The sequence below is a fragment of the Pleurodeles waltl genome, chromosome 5 (assembly GCF_031143425.1).
Source record: "Pleurodeles waltl isolate 20211129_DDA chromosome 5, aPleWal1.hap1.20221129, whole genome shotgun sequence".
In the NCBI taxonomy this organism is placed as follows: Eukaryota; Metazoa; Chordata; class Amphibia; order Caudata; family Salamandridae; genus Pleurodeles; species Pleurodeles waltl.
The window spans coordinates 466,582,712-466,598,503 of record NC_090444.1 but is presented as its reverse complement, the minus strand read 5'-3'; the positions used below and the strand labels follow the sequence as shown (position 1 = coordinate 466,598,503).

General features: G+C 44.1%; 1 protein-coding gene across 1 annotated transcript in view; it reads left to right on the top strand.

The window, feature by feature from the left end:
- The window catches only part of EXO1 (exonuclease 1), a 210,435-nt gene that overhangs the window by 106,368 nt on the left and 88,275 nt on the right, over positions 1-15,792 (top strand). The window contains exon 9 of the mRNA XM_069234279.1: positions 736-967. Coding sequence (XP_069090380.1) covers positions 736-967 — 232 coding nt within the window. The remainder of the gene's footprint in view (positions 1-735; positions 968-15,792) is intronic.

The window sequence follows — 15,792 nt, the reverse complement described above, 5'->3', positions numbered from 1 at the left end:
GTAAACAAAATATAATGGTGTGTTTCTCTTTGAGAGACCTTGAGCCCAGTGGACAGGTTAAGAACATTGTTTTAAGACATTTAAAAGCAAATTAACCTTACAGAAAACAAGAAATGTTTGTAATGTACTCTTGATCTTCACAACTATTAATGTAATGTTTCTTTATGCTGATGCCTGTTGGTCTTTTCTTGTGTGATTCCAACCAAGGTAGGCATATTTAAAGTCCTTTTTAGCTCATTATAGAAACTGCCCACAATCCTATGCCGTATAGTACCACCTAGCCCTGTACTTTCTCTGTTTCACTCATTTTAGGCCAACTCGTTTGCGTGCTTCACAAAAGAAAAACTCGAGCACTAAAACATAACAAAAACATCAATAAAAATACTTATTGTGCACTCGATTAAGACTTTCTGGAAAAAGAGGAAAGTATTATCGTAGTTTAAATTGGGAAAGAAGGTAGTTAAGTTATTCGGAAGAGAATGTATGTGTTTCCTTTTTAAATGTACCTATTGATAATTATATCATTAATGCTGCTTTTTATACTGCACCTTGCTTTTGGAAGAAGGAATTGTTAGTTAAATTAGTAGCACTATTAAAACTTGAAATGCATTAATAACCTGCCTAAATGTGTTGAACGAATTTAGGATTGTTGTGTTAGTTCTTCACATGGCATAAGGTCAGTATAATAAATATTCAGTTATTACTACCTAACTAAAATGCTTGCTTAACTTATAGCAAGCTCAACCAAAGAGCCGTCGCTGGAGTGACAGTGTGGCTGACAGGAATGAAATCCTTTCTAATAGCATTTGGAGCAAAAACTATACACCTGGTCGAGTGAATGAGAGCACAAGTCCCACACAAACTAAAGAAGCTGAAAAACAATGTACTAAGGGCATTGAGAGAGTAATTCGCACAAAAGGATTGATACTTCCTCGCATTGACGCAGTTGTGAAAAGACCAAGGGAAGGTAAGTGCAATTTTTCTATTGTGCAAAGCAGACCTTTAGAGGTGTATTGTTTTTTTGTTTTTTTTGGCATGAATAGTGGAATGGATTAATTCTTGCATGTGTTCAAAATGCAAAAGAACCATCACTTCTTAATAGAGAGAACGCCATCCCAGTTTGATTTTGTAAATAAAAAAAAAGTCTCATCTAAGACATCTCTATAGAGAGTTAAACATCATTCTTGGAAAATCCCAAGTGTAACCAGTTCTCTCCTGTTTTTGAAACATCTCCAGTATTACATTATTGAGACTTTTGAGCATATTGCTTGTTTGCCCCTTTTGGAGTCCCTGATCATATCATGCCTGCTTGTTCCATATAGGTTCAGAAAGATTTTCAAATCATGGACATAAATTCCTTTCCCATTAGGACATGAGGTGAAGAATCTGTTGCAAATAGGGTTAGTTTTAGAAAAAAAACGGATTAAGAACTTGGCCAGAGGACCTGGTCAGTCAGGGGTTAGGATGAGCGTGGTTGTAGAGTAAAATTTTAAAAGTTAACCTAGGCTTAGGACCAGGGATAGGTAAAAGTATAATGGTTAGGGTTTGCGTCAGTCAACTTGAAGTAAAGTTAAATGTGAAGGTCTTATTTTAAAGATCAGGTTGGACTAGATCTTGGTACCAATTAGGGTTTGTGTTACTAGTAGGAATAGTTTTAGGGAAAAGATCTATATTAGGATTTGGGTTTGGTTTAGGGTCAGGTTAGTATTCTTATATGAATAAATGTTAATCCAGTGGTTAGGGTTATGGATAAGTTCTGGGCTGTGTAACAGTATAGATAAAGGTCACCTTTGAGGTTATGAAAAAGCCCAGGTAAGCCTAAGAGATAAATATAGGGTGTTATTTTTATGATGGTTAACGTTATCCTTGAGTTTTGATACATAGTTTGAGTGATTTATGGATTACATTAGGATTCAGGCCAGAATCTATGGTTAGGGCAATAGTTAGGGTCTGATGTAGGGTAGGTTTTCAGACATCTAAAACATTGTGCTGCCCTTTATGTAACACAACCAGATATCAGGTTGTGTGTTGTTGACAAATGACATCCTCCAATTTTTCAAGCATCAGATTCGTTCTGGAAATCCCAAGGTTAATTTGGTGTATCAAAGTATTCATTTTATTGCTAGCATTTCCCCATCTCTCACCTCCTCTTCCTTAGGCCGAAATTACGATTTATTATTTTGACTACACAGTGACTGTACTGGGATGAGGTTTACAAAGCTCAGTTTTGTTTGCACAATTCATTGCTTCGTTCTACAAAATGTCTCGTAATGAAGAACTACTGATTGCTCGTTTATCGTATTTTGTGCAGTGACTGCAATAGTGCTGATAATGTTGATCTACGGTGCAGTGTTGTGGCTCGTACATAAAATATGGTACTCATTAAGGGGTGGTTTAATTACTCAGTCTTGCCAAAGTGTTTTGGCTAGCTCGGATTTCAGTATTTTCTTTCCTTTTCACTAGAGGGAACTCTACTTTATCTAAAGTTCTTTGAGTTAAAATGTGCCTCAGAAGCCTACTTTTTCTTGAAATTTCCTACTGCATAATAATTGCTCCTCTGCATGCAGTACTATATGGAGGAGCTGAATGTAAAACGTAGGATTCATGAGCAATCGACATCTTGAATATGAAATCTGATTTTTATGTCATTAGAACACTGGTAGATCACATCCCATCATTACAGTTCATCTAATAATGTGTTGGTGCCAAACACTGGTTTCACAGCATTTCTGTGACAACCAACTGCGAGGTGCTTAGCAGTGGCAAGCCACAGTACTAGCATGCCTACACTGATGTTATTTACTGTCGACTTTCATCCAAACAGTGCTTCGACACTATCATGCAGAGTGTTGTGCTGGAAACTGAATGGACATATTGCCACTGCCCTCTGCTTTATTTCCAGCCGTCTTCACCTTCTCTAACAGGCGGTAGTTCTTAGACATTCCGTGCAATCTCACTCTCCTTATAAATGCTTTGAGACAGTCTATAGGAATGCTTTTGTTGAGCATACATATCCTGATTAGTGTAAAAACCACAAGATGCTTGCAGTCCATCTATGTGTCCCAACCGTGCTTTTCTTTACTTCTGGCAATTGGGCCTCGTCTTTTTCTGTCTAGCTTACTGTAATTAAACAAATACAGTAACCCTGAAAATGTTTGCAGAGAGAGCTCCAACTATATTAAATAAAGTGAGAGGTTTTTGAAAACACCAAGTCATGCACTGAGATTCTCATGGGGCCGAAGTGACAGAAATGTGCACTAAGCGTGCAGTTAGGATGTAGCTGGCATACATTGGACAACCTCTGTGGTGGTGAAGATCATCATCAAAGGTTTTCCTGCAATGCCTCATGAAATTTATGACATGTCAGCCTTCCATAGGCTTTGTTTATGGGTAAAGATAACATTTGTAAGCATACAAAATAATCTTGTAATGGCAAAGATGGGGAAACATTTGCACATATTCAGTGTGTCCATATTGATTAACACAGTTCTTATTTTCTCTGTACTTTAGTTAAGTGGTTTTATAAAATAGCACACATTTGTCTTCATGGAACCCTCCGGTCATCTAAGCATTCAACCACTTCATTGTGGCTTCTCTGGGTACTTCTGTATCTAGTGTCATGTTAAAGTACAGTGTTTTCCTCTTGAATATTTTTTCTATGAGATTTTTAATTTATAAACACCTCAATATCACTTCCAGGTTTCAAAAAGACAAAATTGTCATTTTTCAAAATGTTTATTTATACCATTGTGACTTAAGGAGCCATTCCATTTTCCAGTTTGATTGTGTGGGTGAATAAATTAAAAATAATTTCCAAGGAAAGTATCTCAGTTCCTTTAGCAGTGCATACCTGCACAGAATGTTAAAAAAAACTCAAAAAAACTCAAAGGCAAAAACAGCAATACTAACATCTTCAACAGTACCAGAGGTCAACCCTTCTATAAGCAGGAAGGGTAAATCAACAGCCTTCAATGTTGGGCAACTCCTTGCTGCGCCAAATAATGACTTTTGCTTTCTTAGTTTATCATCACCCCAGTAGGATGATTTCTCAGCTAGCTTTTGGAATTGCCGAGTTTATCAGTAGACTCATTTTGTGGTAGCTATCAAGCACACTAACTAAAAATCCAGGTTTTTTATTTCTCTGTCCAATAGTTCACCAACGGCTTTGAGACCTTCTGTCCTGAAAGCTTGGTATAGAAGTTCTAAACCTTAATACAGTAGAAGGTGCTAGTAAGACTTAAAACACCATTGGATTAAAGAAAATCGACAAGAAGGGGCTACATCTATTATTTTGATATATAGGGGCTTTAAAGACAACAAAGAAATAGATCAAAGAGAATCTTTTAGAATAGTTGCACTGCACTAGAATTACCTCTAATTATATTGGGAAATTGCTGGTGCACTATGAATTTGCAGGGTGAGCATTTTCACAAGCCAATATTGGTAACAAAACCTGAAAATATTTTTAAAGATCTGCCACCAACGATATTGTTACAGAGTTCTATTCTTCAACCTAAAATCACGTCATATGTCTTCCCAATGCAGGATGGTGGTAGTAGTCTTATGTTGTTGGTCTAGCATATTGGTCTGCATTTGTTTGGAGAGAGAGAGGTGATTGGCAATGATGTTATAAGCAAATATGCGCACTCTTACAATCGCATGCTGGAGGTATACCCTACCATGGGCCTCTCTTCATCTGTCGTTACAGGCAGATCTTCATTTCTTCCAGCTTTCCCTGTGAATGATCCCTGACTAGAGTGTTAGTTGGGTCTTGCACTACAGCCTGCCTCACTGAACCTGAGCAGCCAGCTCATGAGTACCTTTAGATATTCAGCGTTTTGTGGTTTTTAAGAAACAAATCCAAGATGGAGCACTCGGATGTTAAGTAATGTTACTGTATGGTTTTGCCAGTATGCATCGTTTTTTTCTGAAATTGAAGAGTAACTGTCCTGTTGTCAGTTTTGGTCTGGCATAGCAGGACGTTTTTCTTAATTTTCCTCATTTATTTGAGGGCACATCAGAGAGGATACAATTAAGCCATCTAAAGTCTTGCCTTTGGTAATAATCCTTTAATAGTGACAGTCATGACAGCTCGCATGATTAGCAAACTTTCAGATTAGCAAGGGATCTACCACAAACGGTTCCGTAGATAAGCTTGTTAAAGAAGCACGTGCTGGAGATTTATACAAGATATCTTTTCTCAACTTTTGTAAGAGAAACTAAATATTTTACTGTCTAGATGGCAGATGATATTTTAAATGTCTACATCTTATGTCTTAATCATGTAATATAATACTGGTGGCCTCACACTGGTAATAGTTTACATCTAGGGTAGAGGCTTGCCACCTGCAGATCATTTCCCAAAGCAGTGTTTTTTTCCTGCTACTTCCTGCAATCTGTTCACTGAATCACTGGCTGTGCATGCTGCATGATATTGTACAATTAATGTTGATCTGTTATGGAGTTTATAATGCAATAGTTGTATGACATCATCATTGCCTTGTTTCTACACTTTTAACAAGCATGGCTTTCTGCACTTAGATCCTTGAGCTGATCACATATGCAACCTTTTTGGATTGCAGAAATACATTTTTACTGTGAATTCTGTATTTGCCACCATCCAAATTGCTGTTGAATTACTAGAACACTCGTTCAAGAAATAAAGAATACACACAGAGTCAATGTTCACTGTCACAATGTTATGATGGATACTCTTAGGTTTTGCTGTTACTGTACCACCTGCTACCATCCCAGCTTTTAGATTGCTGACGAAAGAGAGCAACACCTCAACCTGTTGTTTACCAAGAAACTGTTTCCTTTGCTCTCCTCTCACAGAGGAGCTAGTGAATGCATCTCTCCTCAAGATTTCATCTTAAGTCTACTGTATTCCACTAATTATAAAAGGAAGTAACCAACTTCAGTAGTGTGTATGACTGAATACGTCATGGCTACTAGTTAGGACACTAAAGGACTCACAAGACACCTGGAAACTAAGGGCTTTGTTCGCAAAGACCTGGGGGTAAAAGTTGGAAATCTACTTGTTTAGGGTTACTTCTGTGCTTAGAGAAAACGTGTTACTTTTTTGGGATTCTTCGGATCAGCAAACAATGTCAAGAATACTAATGGAACTCTATGACTGTCATAGATTTTCTTAAGATCTCCTGTGTTCAAAATATATTCATGCAGGCTTCCATCCTGTGGAAAATTCTGCTTGAGTGAATGCTATTAAAATGTGCATTTGCACATGATTCCTTTTTTCCTTTTTGTGCGAAAACCCCTTTCCGTATACCCTTGTGAAATGGCATTCTCCTCCCTCTCTACTACCCTTGAAAGTGACTTCCTTCTGCCTTTCACAGAAGTAATCTTGTGTGCGTTTCCAGGTTGTGAAACCTCCTCAAACATGTTGAATATACACAAACCTCGTTAATTGGGGTTCACTGCAATTTTTTTTTTTTTAACGTCCACATTTCTGCTGATGCATTTACATTTGTGAAGGACCCACAATACTGGCAGATTTCCTTAATTCGTAAGTGCAACTATGTTTGTTAAAATCTTCCTATCCTGATTTTGTGAACCAGAATGAGGATTTTGTTTTTTAAATCGAGGCCTTTCTGAATAATAATGCACAAATCCCACTATCCGATTTTATTGTCCTTAATCGTAAGTGCAATTTACAATGGTTTTCATTCTACCAGTCCAAATTTTGCGAGGTAGCATGTGGATTTTCCTCTTTCAAGTTGCATTTTGAGCTCCTTGACAGAAAATAGAGGTGTGGCAACATTAAGGGCCTCATTTTGACTTTGGCGTACCACGGGACCGCCAAAGTCGTGGGGAGGACACCACAGCCATAGAGGTGGCATCCCCCTGCCCTATTACAATGTTCCAGCCGGTCTCACTGGCAGGAACATTGCAATAGAGCTTTGCTGCCGTTCAGACCAGTTGGAACAGTGCTACGAGATAGCACTCGGCTCCCTTAAAGGAGCCGAGTGCTATCTTGTAGCACAGAGGGGGCCGACTCGCACTCTCAGAATATGCACTGTCTGTCTGCATTCCGATGGTGCTGGGCAGGGGAATCTGCACCGCCCCCAGCACACCCTCACCGCCGGCCTTTCCATGGCGGTGATGGGAGATGAAATCAGCCAGGGCGGTGCTGAGTTCAGCGCCGCCCTGGCTAAGTACAACTCTGACCACCGCCATGTCTCTGGGAACCATGTTCCTGGCGGGGACAGCGCTGTAATTAGGCAGTCGAACCACCTGGAGTGAGGTGTTCCCAACTGTCAACGCGAGTGTGGCGGTACTCAGGCCCCTAATATTTGGACCCTCTGACAGGATTTACTTATAAAATAATGTGCTCTTATCCAAAATCGGTTGATTTCCCTAAACTTACCTTTAAACCATAATCCATATCTAGTTATTTGTATATTGATATGTAATGAACTTTACTTAATTGTCATGCAAGTTAGTTTCCTGTTCCTTACAAACACTGTCACTTCCAGTAAAGTATAAATATGTTTATATTAATGTAACCTGTATTCAAATAATTCAGGAACCCTAATTTAAATGCTAACTCTTGCTGTAAATATCAGTTTTTTTTTCTTCTGTAAATCGTTTTATTTGTTGTTTTGGTAGCAATTCCATTGTCATGGACTATCACACAGAATCAAAAAGCTGCTTACACAGTATCTGTTCTTCATTTCTGAATATAGTGCCAGCAGTGTACCGCACATAACAAAACCAAAAGCAGGAACCCCAAATGGTACATACATTTAGGCCCTCATTACAACATTGGCGGAAGTTGTAACCGCCGTGCGGCCGCCAATGCAGCCGCACTCCCACGGTGCCCATTATGACATCCCCGCTGGGCCGCAACATGGGAGCCGGCTCCAAATGGAGCCGGCGGTGTTGCGTCCGTGCGACGGGTGCAGTTGCACCCGTTGCGCTTTTCACTGTCTGCAGAGCCCTGCCCCGGCCCTGCAACTCCCCATACCGCCAGCCTTTTCCTGGCAGTTCAAACCACCAGGAAAAAGCTGGCGGATTACTACTGCCGGGGCCATTGTGGCAGGAAACTGCCGGCCCCGGCGGTGCGACCGCGTCGCTTCCGCCGCGGTCGTAATGACCCTGGAAGCACCGCCAGCCTGTTGGCGGTGCTTCCGTCATTTCAGCCCTGGCGGTCCTGTACCGCCAGGGTTGAAATGACCCCCTTAGTGTGCTTGAAAATCCCACCTGTAAAGAGTTAGAGGATCCTGTGTTCAATCCCATCCCCTCAGTCTGAACGCTGGTGGAACCCCAAACCAGCTCCCACATGTCTAGGAAGGCAATATGATAAGTCTTTTGGCCTCGATGCTTCAGCCTCATTGTTTTTGGTACCACCCGGCACCCCCCTCTAGCCTCTCCCGATTTCTAGTCTGCAAGGCCTGCAGTGCGGTTTGACGCCTCTCCAGTCTCCTCATTCACCTCCGTCATTTGCCCATGCAAGGCTGCATTCACAGGCCCCTCACCTGCGTGATGATGTTGCCATCCCCATCTAATTCTCCCTGAAATGTGCCCAACTATACAGCCCAAATCTCCAAGTCCTCTTGCAATTTGTCATCCGGTCTGTCAAGTTTCATGTGTGTTCCCTCCACTATTGCTCATTCTGTGACTCCTTTCATCCACAGCTCAGGCAAGGGATGTCTGACGCTCAACCATCCAATAGCTACTCTTCGCTTGCCCAGCACCAAGGCCAGCTGCAAAAATGTCCACGTATTCTTGCCCATCTTTGGTCTGGGGACAAGTCCCAGCAGACAGTCCCTCTGCGACAACTCAACCCTCAACTCAGTAGTCGCCTGAAGTCACTCCCCTATCCCTAGACATCTAGCTAAGCCTAACCTGTGTCAGATATGTGCGATGTATATATTTGAAATGTGCCATCTTGAAGCTGGCGTAGCAGGACACCCCCTTAACCAATGCATATGTCCACTTCCACCCTCTGTCTGTCAATGGCAGTGCCAGAGCCCTCCTCCCCCCGTACGCTGTATGGGCCGCCGAGTCAATCCCAATCCTGTCCGTGTTAAGAGCTTTATACAATAGTGCCACCATGTGGCGTGCCGCCCCCACTGTCAGTAAGAGATACAGTGTTTCCGTCTGCTTGGGGTGCTGGGGAAGTCAGTCCATATCTCCCCAGGAGTTTTTACTATCCTGGTATATTGTAAGAACTGCTCACCTCCCACCACAAGCCTCCACAAAGGTGAGTAATGTCTCCCCAGGGTAAAGGCCCCCAGTGCCTCGCCCACCCTTCCTCCAGCACGCAACCGTCATTTTAGCATTGATTTAGTGGAACAGCCTGAGCAACCAGATACTGAGTTCTATATTAAAGGCCGATCTCTTAAAGACTCTGGTGACTGTTCGCTCCCATATCTCCTCTATCTGACGCACTACGCAGGACACCGGGAGCCTGCCTGGCGCCCCTCCCGCCCCCCAGGAGCAGTGCCAGAAGGTCCCTGCCTCCCTCACATCTTAAGGAATACAGTCTCAGTCGCGATAATTAAGGATCTGCACAATGATAGCTCAGGGGTGAGGGAGAGTTGCATCACCAAAGCTCGATGCGCCCTTTCCGCTGCGATCGCAGGCGACAGCCCCTCTGCCTTCAGAGTAGTAAGTATCCACTGTTCTATAAACTGTTCAGTTATTCCCCTCCCCACCCCCCCAGCACACTCTGGAACTCCTACCAGACGAAGGTTGTTGTGCCGAGATCTACCTCACATGTCTTAGGCCATGTCCTCCAGCACTTTAATTATTGTAGTGAGACGTGTAACCTGTTCCTTCAGGGTACCAACATCTGTGGTCAGGCCATCAATCGGGTTTTCTGTTATTGTCACTCAGTCTGACATTTTACAAAGAAGGCCGACTTCAATAGCCACCATGTCGATTTTTCCCTATAGGGCAACACAAAACCTCTGAATCTCCTCGAGCAATGCAGTGTGCGAGGGTTCCCCATTTGTCTCAGTGGTCTGGGCCCCAGCCTGGCGTTTGCTGCACACCGAGGATCCCTACTGCAGGGCATACTGCCTGGTAGTATTTGCTTGCTGGCCCCTGGGGGCTTTATCTTTTCTCCTGGCCTTGCTCAACGTGTGCCCCAGTCATTCTAACCACGATAACTAGTCTCAGGCGGCTCCTCCTAGAGTATCTCCACCCCAGTGAGCTCTTCAACTATCTTCGTGCCCATCAACGCCTGCTGCTCCAGGCACCCCTGTTCAGGGCCCCCCTTTTTCCTCTGGAGGCACATTGATTGTAGGGCAGGATCAAGCTCTTTATTGCCCCCAAGCTCAGCACAACTCTCTCCTCCGACAGTGATCTAGGCTTTGCCTTGCACAGCTGACCCCCGTCCTGGTCACGTGTGCAGCTCACTGGTGGTTCGTAAGTGTCTCCCTGAACGGCCAGCTCATGATCTCAGGGTGAGGGGGGGTATGAGTTCTCAGTCGTCGGAGCCAGCTGTTTCAATGTTGAATTAGACCACATGGCCCCATCAGGCTGTCCCCTCTCTACCCGTCGTGGGCTCCACTTGCCCTCCGATCAGCTTGACTGTCTCTATGCCAGCAGGCCACATCTCTCTGCACTTCAAATGGTCGCCACTCCGGCCAGCCACACAGTTCCTTTAATACCTGCAAGAGCAAGCCTGCCTCAGCCACCTTCCAGCAGGCACCTCAGGTGCAGTAGACTGCTGCGAGCGCCCCGATCAGCCGTCATACACCTCATGCCGCTCTACAGACCCTCAGTAGTCCAGCGTTGTTGGAATCAGCCGTCAACATCAATCCTCGCATGACTCCTACGTGCCACCAGCAGAAGCCAGGCTGAGCAGCATTCCTCTATCCCTGCCAGCGCCCCTCGTCTAGCGCAACAGAGCTCCTTCATGGATGAGCCCCTGCGTGGGCTCCTTGGTGCTCCAGCTTCCGTGCCACCGGTACAGCTTATGCTTGCATCTCCTCAGCAATGCTGATGTCGCCCTGGTAAGTCTCCTGAGCGCGGCAGCTCACCGGCGCTTCAGTGCTGCACCCCTGCGCCGTCCGTTTCAGAGGCCGCCCGCTCTCCATGCAGCCTTCCAGCCCCTCAGCCTGCTGATTCCGCTTTCGATGCGCTTCTTTGCTGCAGCAGTGTATCAAGGGGTGAGGGAGTCCACATAGAATTCAGGGCATTCAGCGACGGATCTTTCTGGACTTCATATGGGCAGGATTATGTTGGATAATGTGATCGGGCTCCAGAGCTCAGGATTAGACCTGCCAAGCGACCATCTTGCCGGTTAAATTTCATTTTTAACAATTTTATTAAGCTAGATCTGGATTTATTTTTTATGAAATATTTTTCCCTTGCCCTACTGTTAATGGTAATTCAATCCCTCACACTAAGTGTGTATTGTTTAATTTGATGAGGTGAATAAAAGATTGTTCTAGCTGTCGCTTCAAGAATTTTTCAGTTCTATTAAGGACACGGAGACGAGGATTATGCTTCTCTTTCTCTTTCTATGCTTTTAATTTTCAGCAGCCAATAAGAAAACAAAACATCACATCCTGGATAAAACTCCTCCTCTTTCTTTGCAAGAGTCCAATAACAGTAAAAGTCTCAAGAACAATCCCCAACAGGAGAAGAACACTGCAAACCACACAGGACCAACGCTCCACCGAAAGTCAAATCAATGACTGGACCAACCAAACAGCTCCAAGGCAGGGAACTCCGATGACAGAAAAACATCAACTTCAGAAGAATCTGCAATCACTTTTCTTTACTACCTAGAAGCAAACAAATAAATTGAGCCATAAACACTGGACTATACCCATTGATTTTACAAATTATTTAAAAGGGACGGGTAAGGAAAGGAAACACAGCATGAAAATAAGACATATCAATAACATGCTAGACATAATTACATAAAACACTTATCCAAGGGAGGGATCATCCTCGTCTCCATGTCCTCAATAGAATTGAAAAATTCTTGACACAACAGCTAGACATTTTTTTATTCTCTGTAGGGACCAGAGGCTCAGATTATGCTAGTTTAAAGCTGATCTAGAACAATTGTTGCGATGTCTAAAATAGTCTTGTAAAAAAAAGCTTTAAAGGTAGATTCAGAAGACCAGTCAGCTGATCTCAAAATGTCCTCTAGGAGGGATCCTAAAGAATACGCCTTAGAAGCCATGGTGCCTCTCGCAGAGTGGGCCCCAAACTGAGCAATATCAATGCCCGCCTCACTTATAAGCCCCGGCATCCATCTAGCCAGAGTGGCCGAAGATACTGGGCAGAAAGGCTTTAACAAAGAAGTTAATAATTGACCACCCATATCAGAGTGAAATTCAGCTGTACTTACCACATAAGTCCTTTAAACATTGCACAACACACAACCTAGAATTATCAGGGAAACTAGGATTAGAAAACAGACCTAGTATTACATTTGGTACGGCGAGAAATATTGAAGGAGACTCCCTCAGGAGAAAAATCTCTGGCTGACAGGTCTAAAGCCCTGATGTCAGAAACTCGTTTGCAGGACACCCAAACACAACAACATAGTAAGTTTAGAAGATATCTGCTTCCTGGACAGGTACTTGTTGGAAGGCCAAGATTCTAAAAATCGTAATACAATGTTAACATCCCAAAAGGGTAGAATAACATGGTTGAGGAGAATTAGAAAAACAAATCCCTCGAAGAAGTTTACACACAATCATCAGCTCACCAATTGGTTTCCCTTCTCTAGGAAAATGACCTGCTGAAATGGACGATCTGTAATCGTTAACAGATCTGTAGGCCATACCCGAAGCAGCCAAATGAGACAAAAAAATTGAGTAGCAAAGAACAATCGGCTGAGAATGGATCAACACAGAGAACACCAGCGTTTCCAAGCGGATGCGTAACTTCTTGTGAGTGCTAGGAGCCCAGGATCTCGCGATGAAATCTTGAGATTCGCGCAAAAGGCCTGGGAGAGACCATCGTTTCCTGACATTCTCCACGCCACCAGAGTCAGGGAATGCGATTGTACTAGAGGATGGGGAAGACCCAGCGGGTCTAGTAATAGGTTCCAACGATGCAGAAGAATAAGTGGAGAGGCGCAGGCCATCTCCAGAACTACAGGGAGCCAAGCTTGAGCTCTCCAGAAGGGAGTCACAAGCACCAGTTCTGCTCTCTGACAACGAACCTGAGTCAGAACTCTGGATATCATGAATGGAGGAAAAGCGTATTACAGAAACTGGGACCATGTCTGCAGAAATGCATTGGTTGACAGAGCCTCAGGATCTGGGTGGCAACTGAAAAAAACAATCCAATTGCCGGTTGAGGCAAAACACAAAGAGGTCTATTGCAAACGGGCCCCACAGGCTTTGGAGAGAATGGAATATTCTCGGGTGAAGTCTCCAATCGCTGGAGTCTCGAGGGTAACGAGACTGCCAATTGGCCACTGTATTGCTCTGACCCGGAAGATACTCCACTATTACTGAAATCCGATGCTGAAGGCAGAAGTGCCAAAAATACTTGGCAATCTCCACTAGAAGGCGAGACCTTGTCCCGGCCAGTCTGTTGAAATAACGGGCTGCCGAAATGTTGTCCATCTGTAGAAGGATGCAACAATTTGACTGTGAATCACAAAGGAACCCACCAAGAGTTCCAAGCAATTGATATGAAGATCTAACTCCTCCCTCGACCAACGACCCCCAGTGACTATCGAGCCGCAGCGAGCTCCCCAGCGGCTAGTATCTGATTCTATCACAATCTCCGGAGAAAAGCCAACTAGGGCAGAATAGTTAAGGCCTTTCTGAAGATGGGATACCGTCAGACCCTGAAGGGCCCGGTAATGAACAGGACCCGGAAATATAGCTTGAATGGACGAGGAAAGGAGGCCCGCCATCCGTGCTAGGCACCTCAAATATACCATCTGTTTGGACAACAATTTCCTCAATTCCTTCTTTATGTTTCGGGCTTTGGAAGAAGGAAGGATCAACTGAGCAAGTACTGAGTCTCCATGAAAACCAAGAATCTCCAGCCTCTGGGAGGGAACCAAGATGGACTTCTGACTGTTGAGGACGAAGCCCAAATCCTGAAGGAGGGAGATCACCCACTCCAAATGGGTCATCAGAAGAAGGGGACACTGAGCCATGTTGAAAAGGTCGTCGAGATATATGATCAGATGAACCCCTTTCGCCCGAAGGAATTTTGCTACTGGGTGCATCACCTCCGCGAAAGCCCAAGGTGCTGACGACAGGTTAAAAGGAAGGACCTTTTATGCGTAACAACGGCCTTGCCATAGGAACTGCAGAAATCTCCAATGAGGAGGGAAAATAGGAATGGTCAAGTAAGTATCCTTTAAATCTATGCGGACCATCCAATCTTTTACTCTTAGGATGTCCCTTAATAAGTGAATGCCCTCCATCTTGAAGTGGCGATAAACGATCCAGCCATTGAAATCTTGAAGATTCAGGACCAGATGGAAACCGCCGCCCTTCTTTTCTACCAGAAAAATCAGACTGAGAAAACCGTGAGGATGAGGAGAGGAGTCCACTATGGCCCCTTTGGATAGAAGCACCGAGACTTCCAGCGAGATGAACTTCTGATCTTGTAGGGAGAATCGTAAAATTCCAGCTTGAAACTCTGAATGGGTCCTAAAACCCAGGTGTCCTGCGTGATCTTTTGCCAGTTGCGAACAAACAAGGCTGTCCTGCCCGCCAGAATTACATCTGAACACAAAATGAGTCTCACCTGTAGTACTGGGATCCTGATAGGTGGTGTAGGATCCCTTAGATCTTCCTCCCCTGAATCGATTACCACTCCCACAGGACTTGGTGGGCTAGAAGGTGGAGGAGGAATCCTGATATTCCCCTCCCCCGGGATGTTGGTAGGAACCTCACTCGGGGGCTTTGATAATAATTACGGCTGAAGGCTCACCCTATGTAGTGTCCAGCCCTGGAAATAAAGAGGGCAAAGAATCTTCTTTATGGAGCCTTGGGCCTTGTCAAGGTTGGCATAAGTGGATGCAAACTTAGAGAGTTCCTTGAGGAAAGGAGATCCAAAAAGCAGACCCTGCGCCAAAGGACCTGATTCAAATGAGGCCAAATCAGTCAGTTTGGGATCCACCTTGATTAAAATGAAGCAGCGCCGCTCACTGGATATGGCGCAGTTAGTGTTTCCCAGAAAACATAAGTCCCTCTTGGCCCAACCAACCAGAACTTCTTGATTAACAGGAGTACCCGATGCCGTAGCCTGAAAACCCAATTCCAAAATCTTGGTGAGGGGGGCTGAGTCATCCAGGAGTTTGTCCTGACAACCTCGCCAGGCAAGATCAATGCCCTTTTTTGGGTCTTTAGAGAATTTCTTAAGATAGGTTACCAGGGTGGGGTCTAACTCCGGAGGCAAAATCAGGCCTAGGACATTCATATCTCAGCCGAGACTGGACATCTTTATCAAAACAATGGCGAATGTGTGCCTGAACATTCTCGGCCACCTCAGAAAGCGGAAAATCTAGGATGAATGATATCTTCCTGTTCAAAAGTAAGCACCTTCAAAAGCTGCGAAGACACTGGAGTATGCCAGGAATTGGCCTTCCGCTTCCGAGGAAGACAAGGAATCTGATTCCCCTTTACTCTCATCTCTTAGATGAAACAATTGTGTGGATGAGTAACCCTGCTCTTTATTCAAGGATTGCAAGAGTTGTTCAAAATCAGCGTGGTGAGGGTTTGCAACAGAACTTGAGCCTGTAGGATCTTGCAAAAACGGTAGCTCTTCTGGCTGCTAGACTGTGAGACCCAGCCCTGCTGCTCAGCAAAACCCAGTAAGTGATGC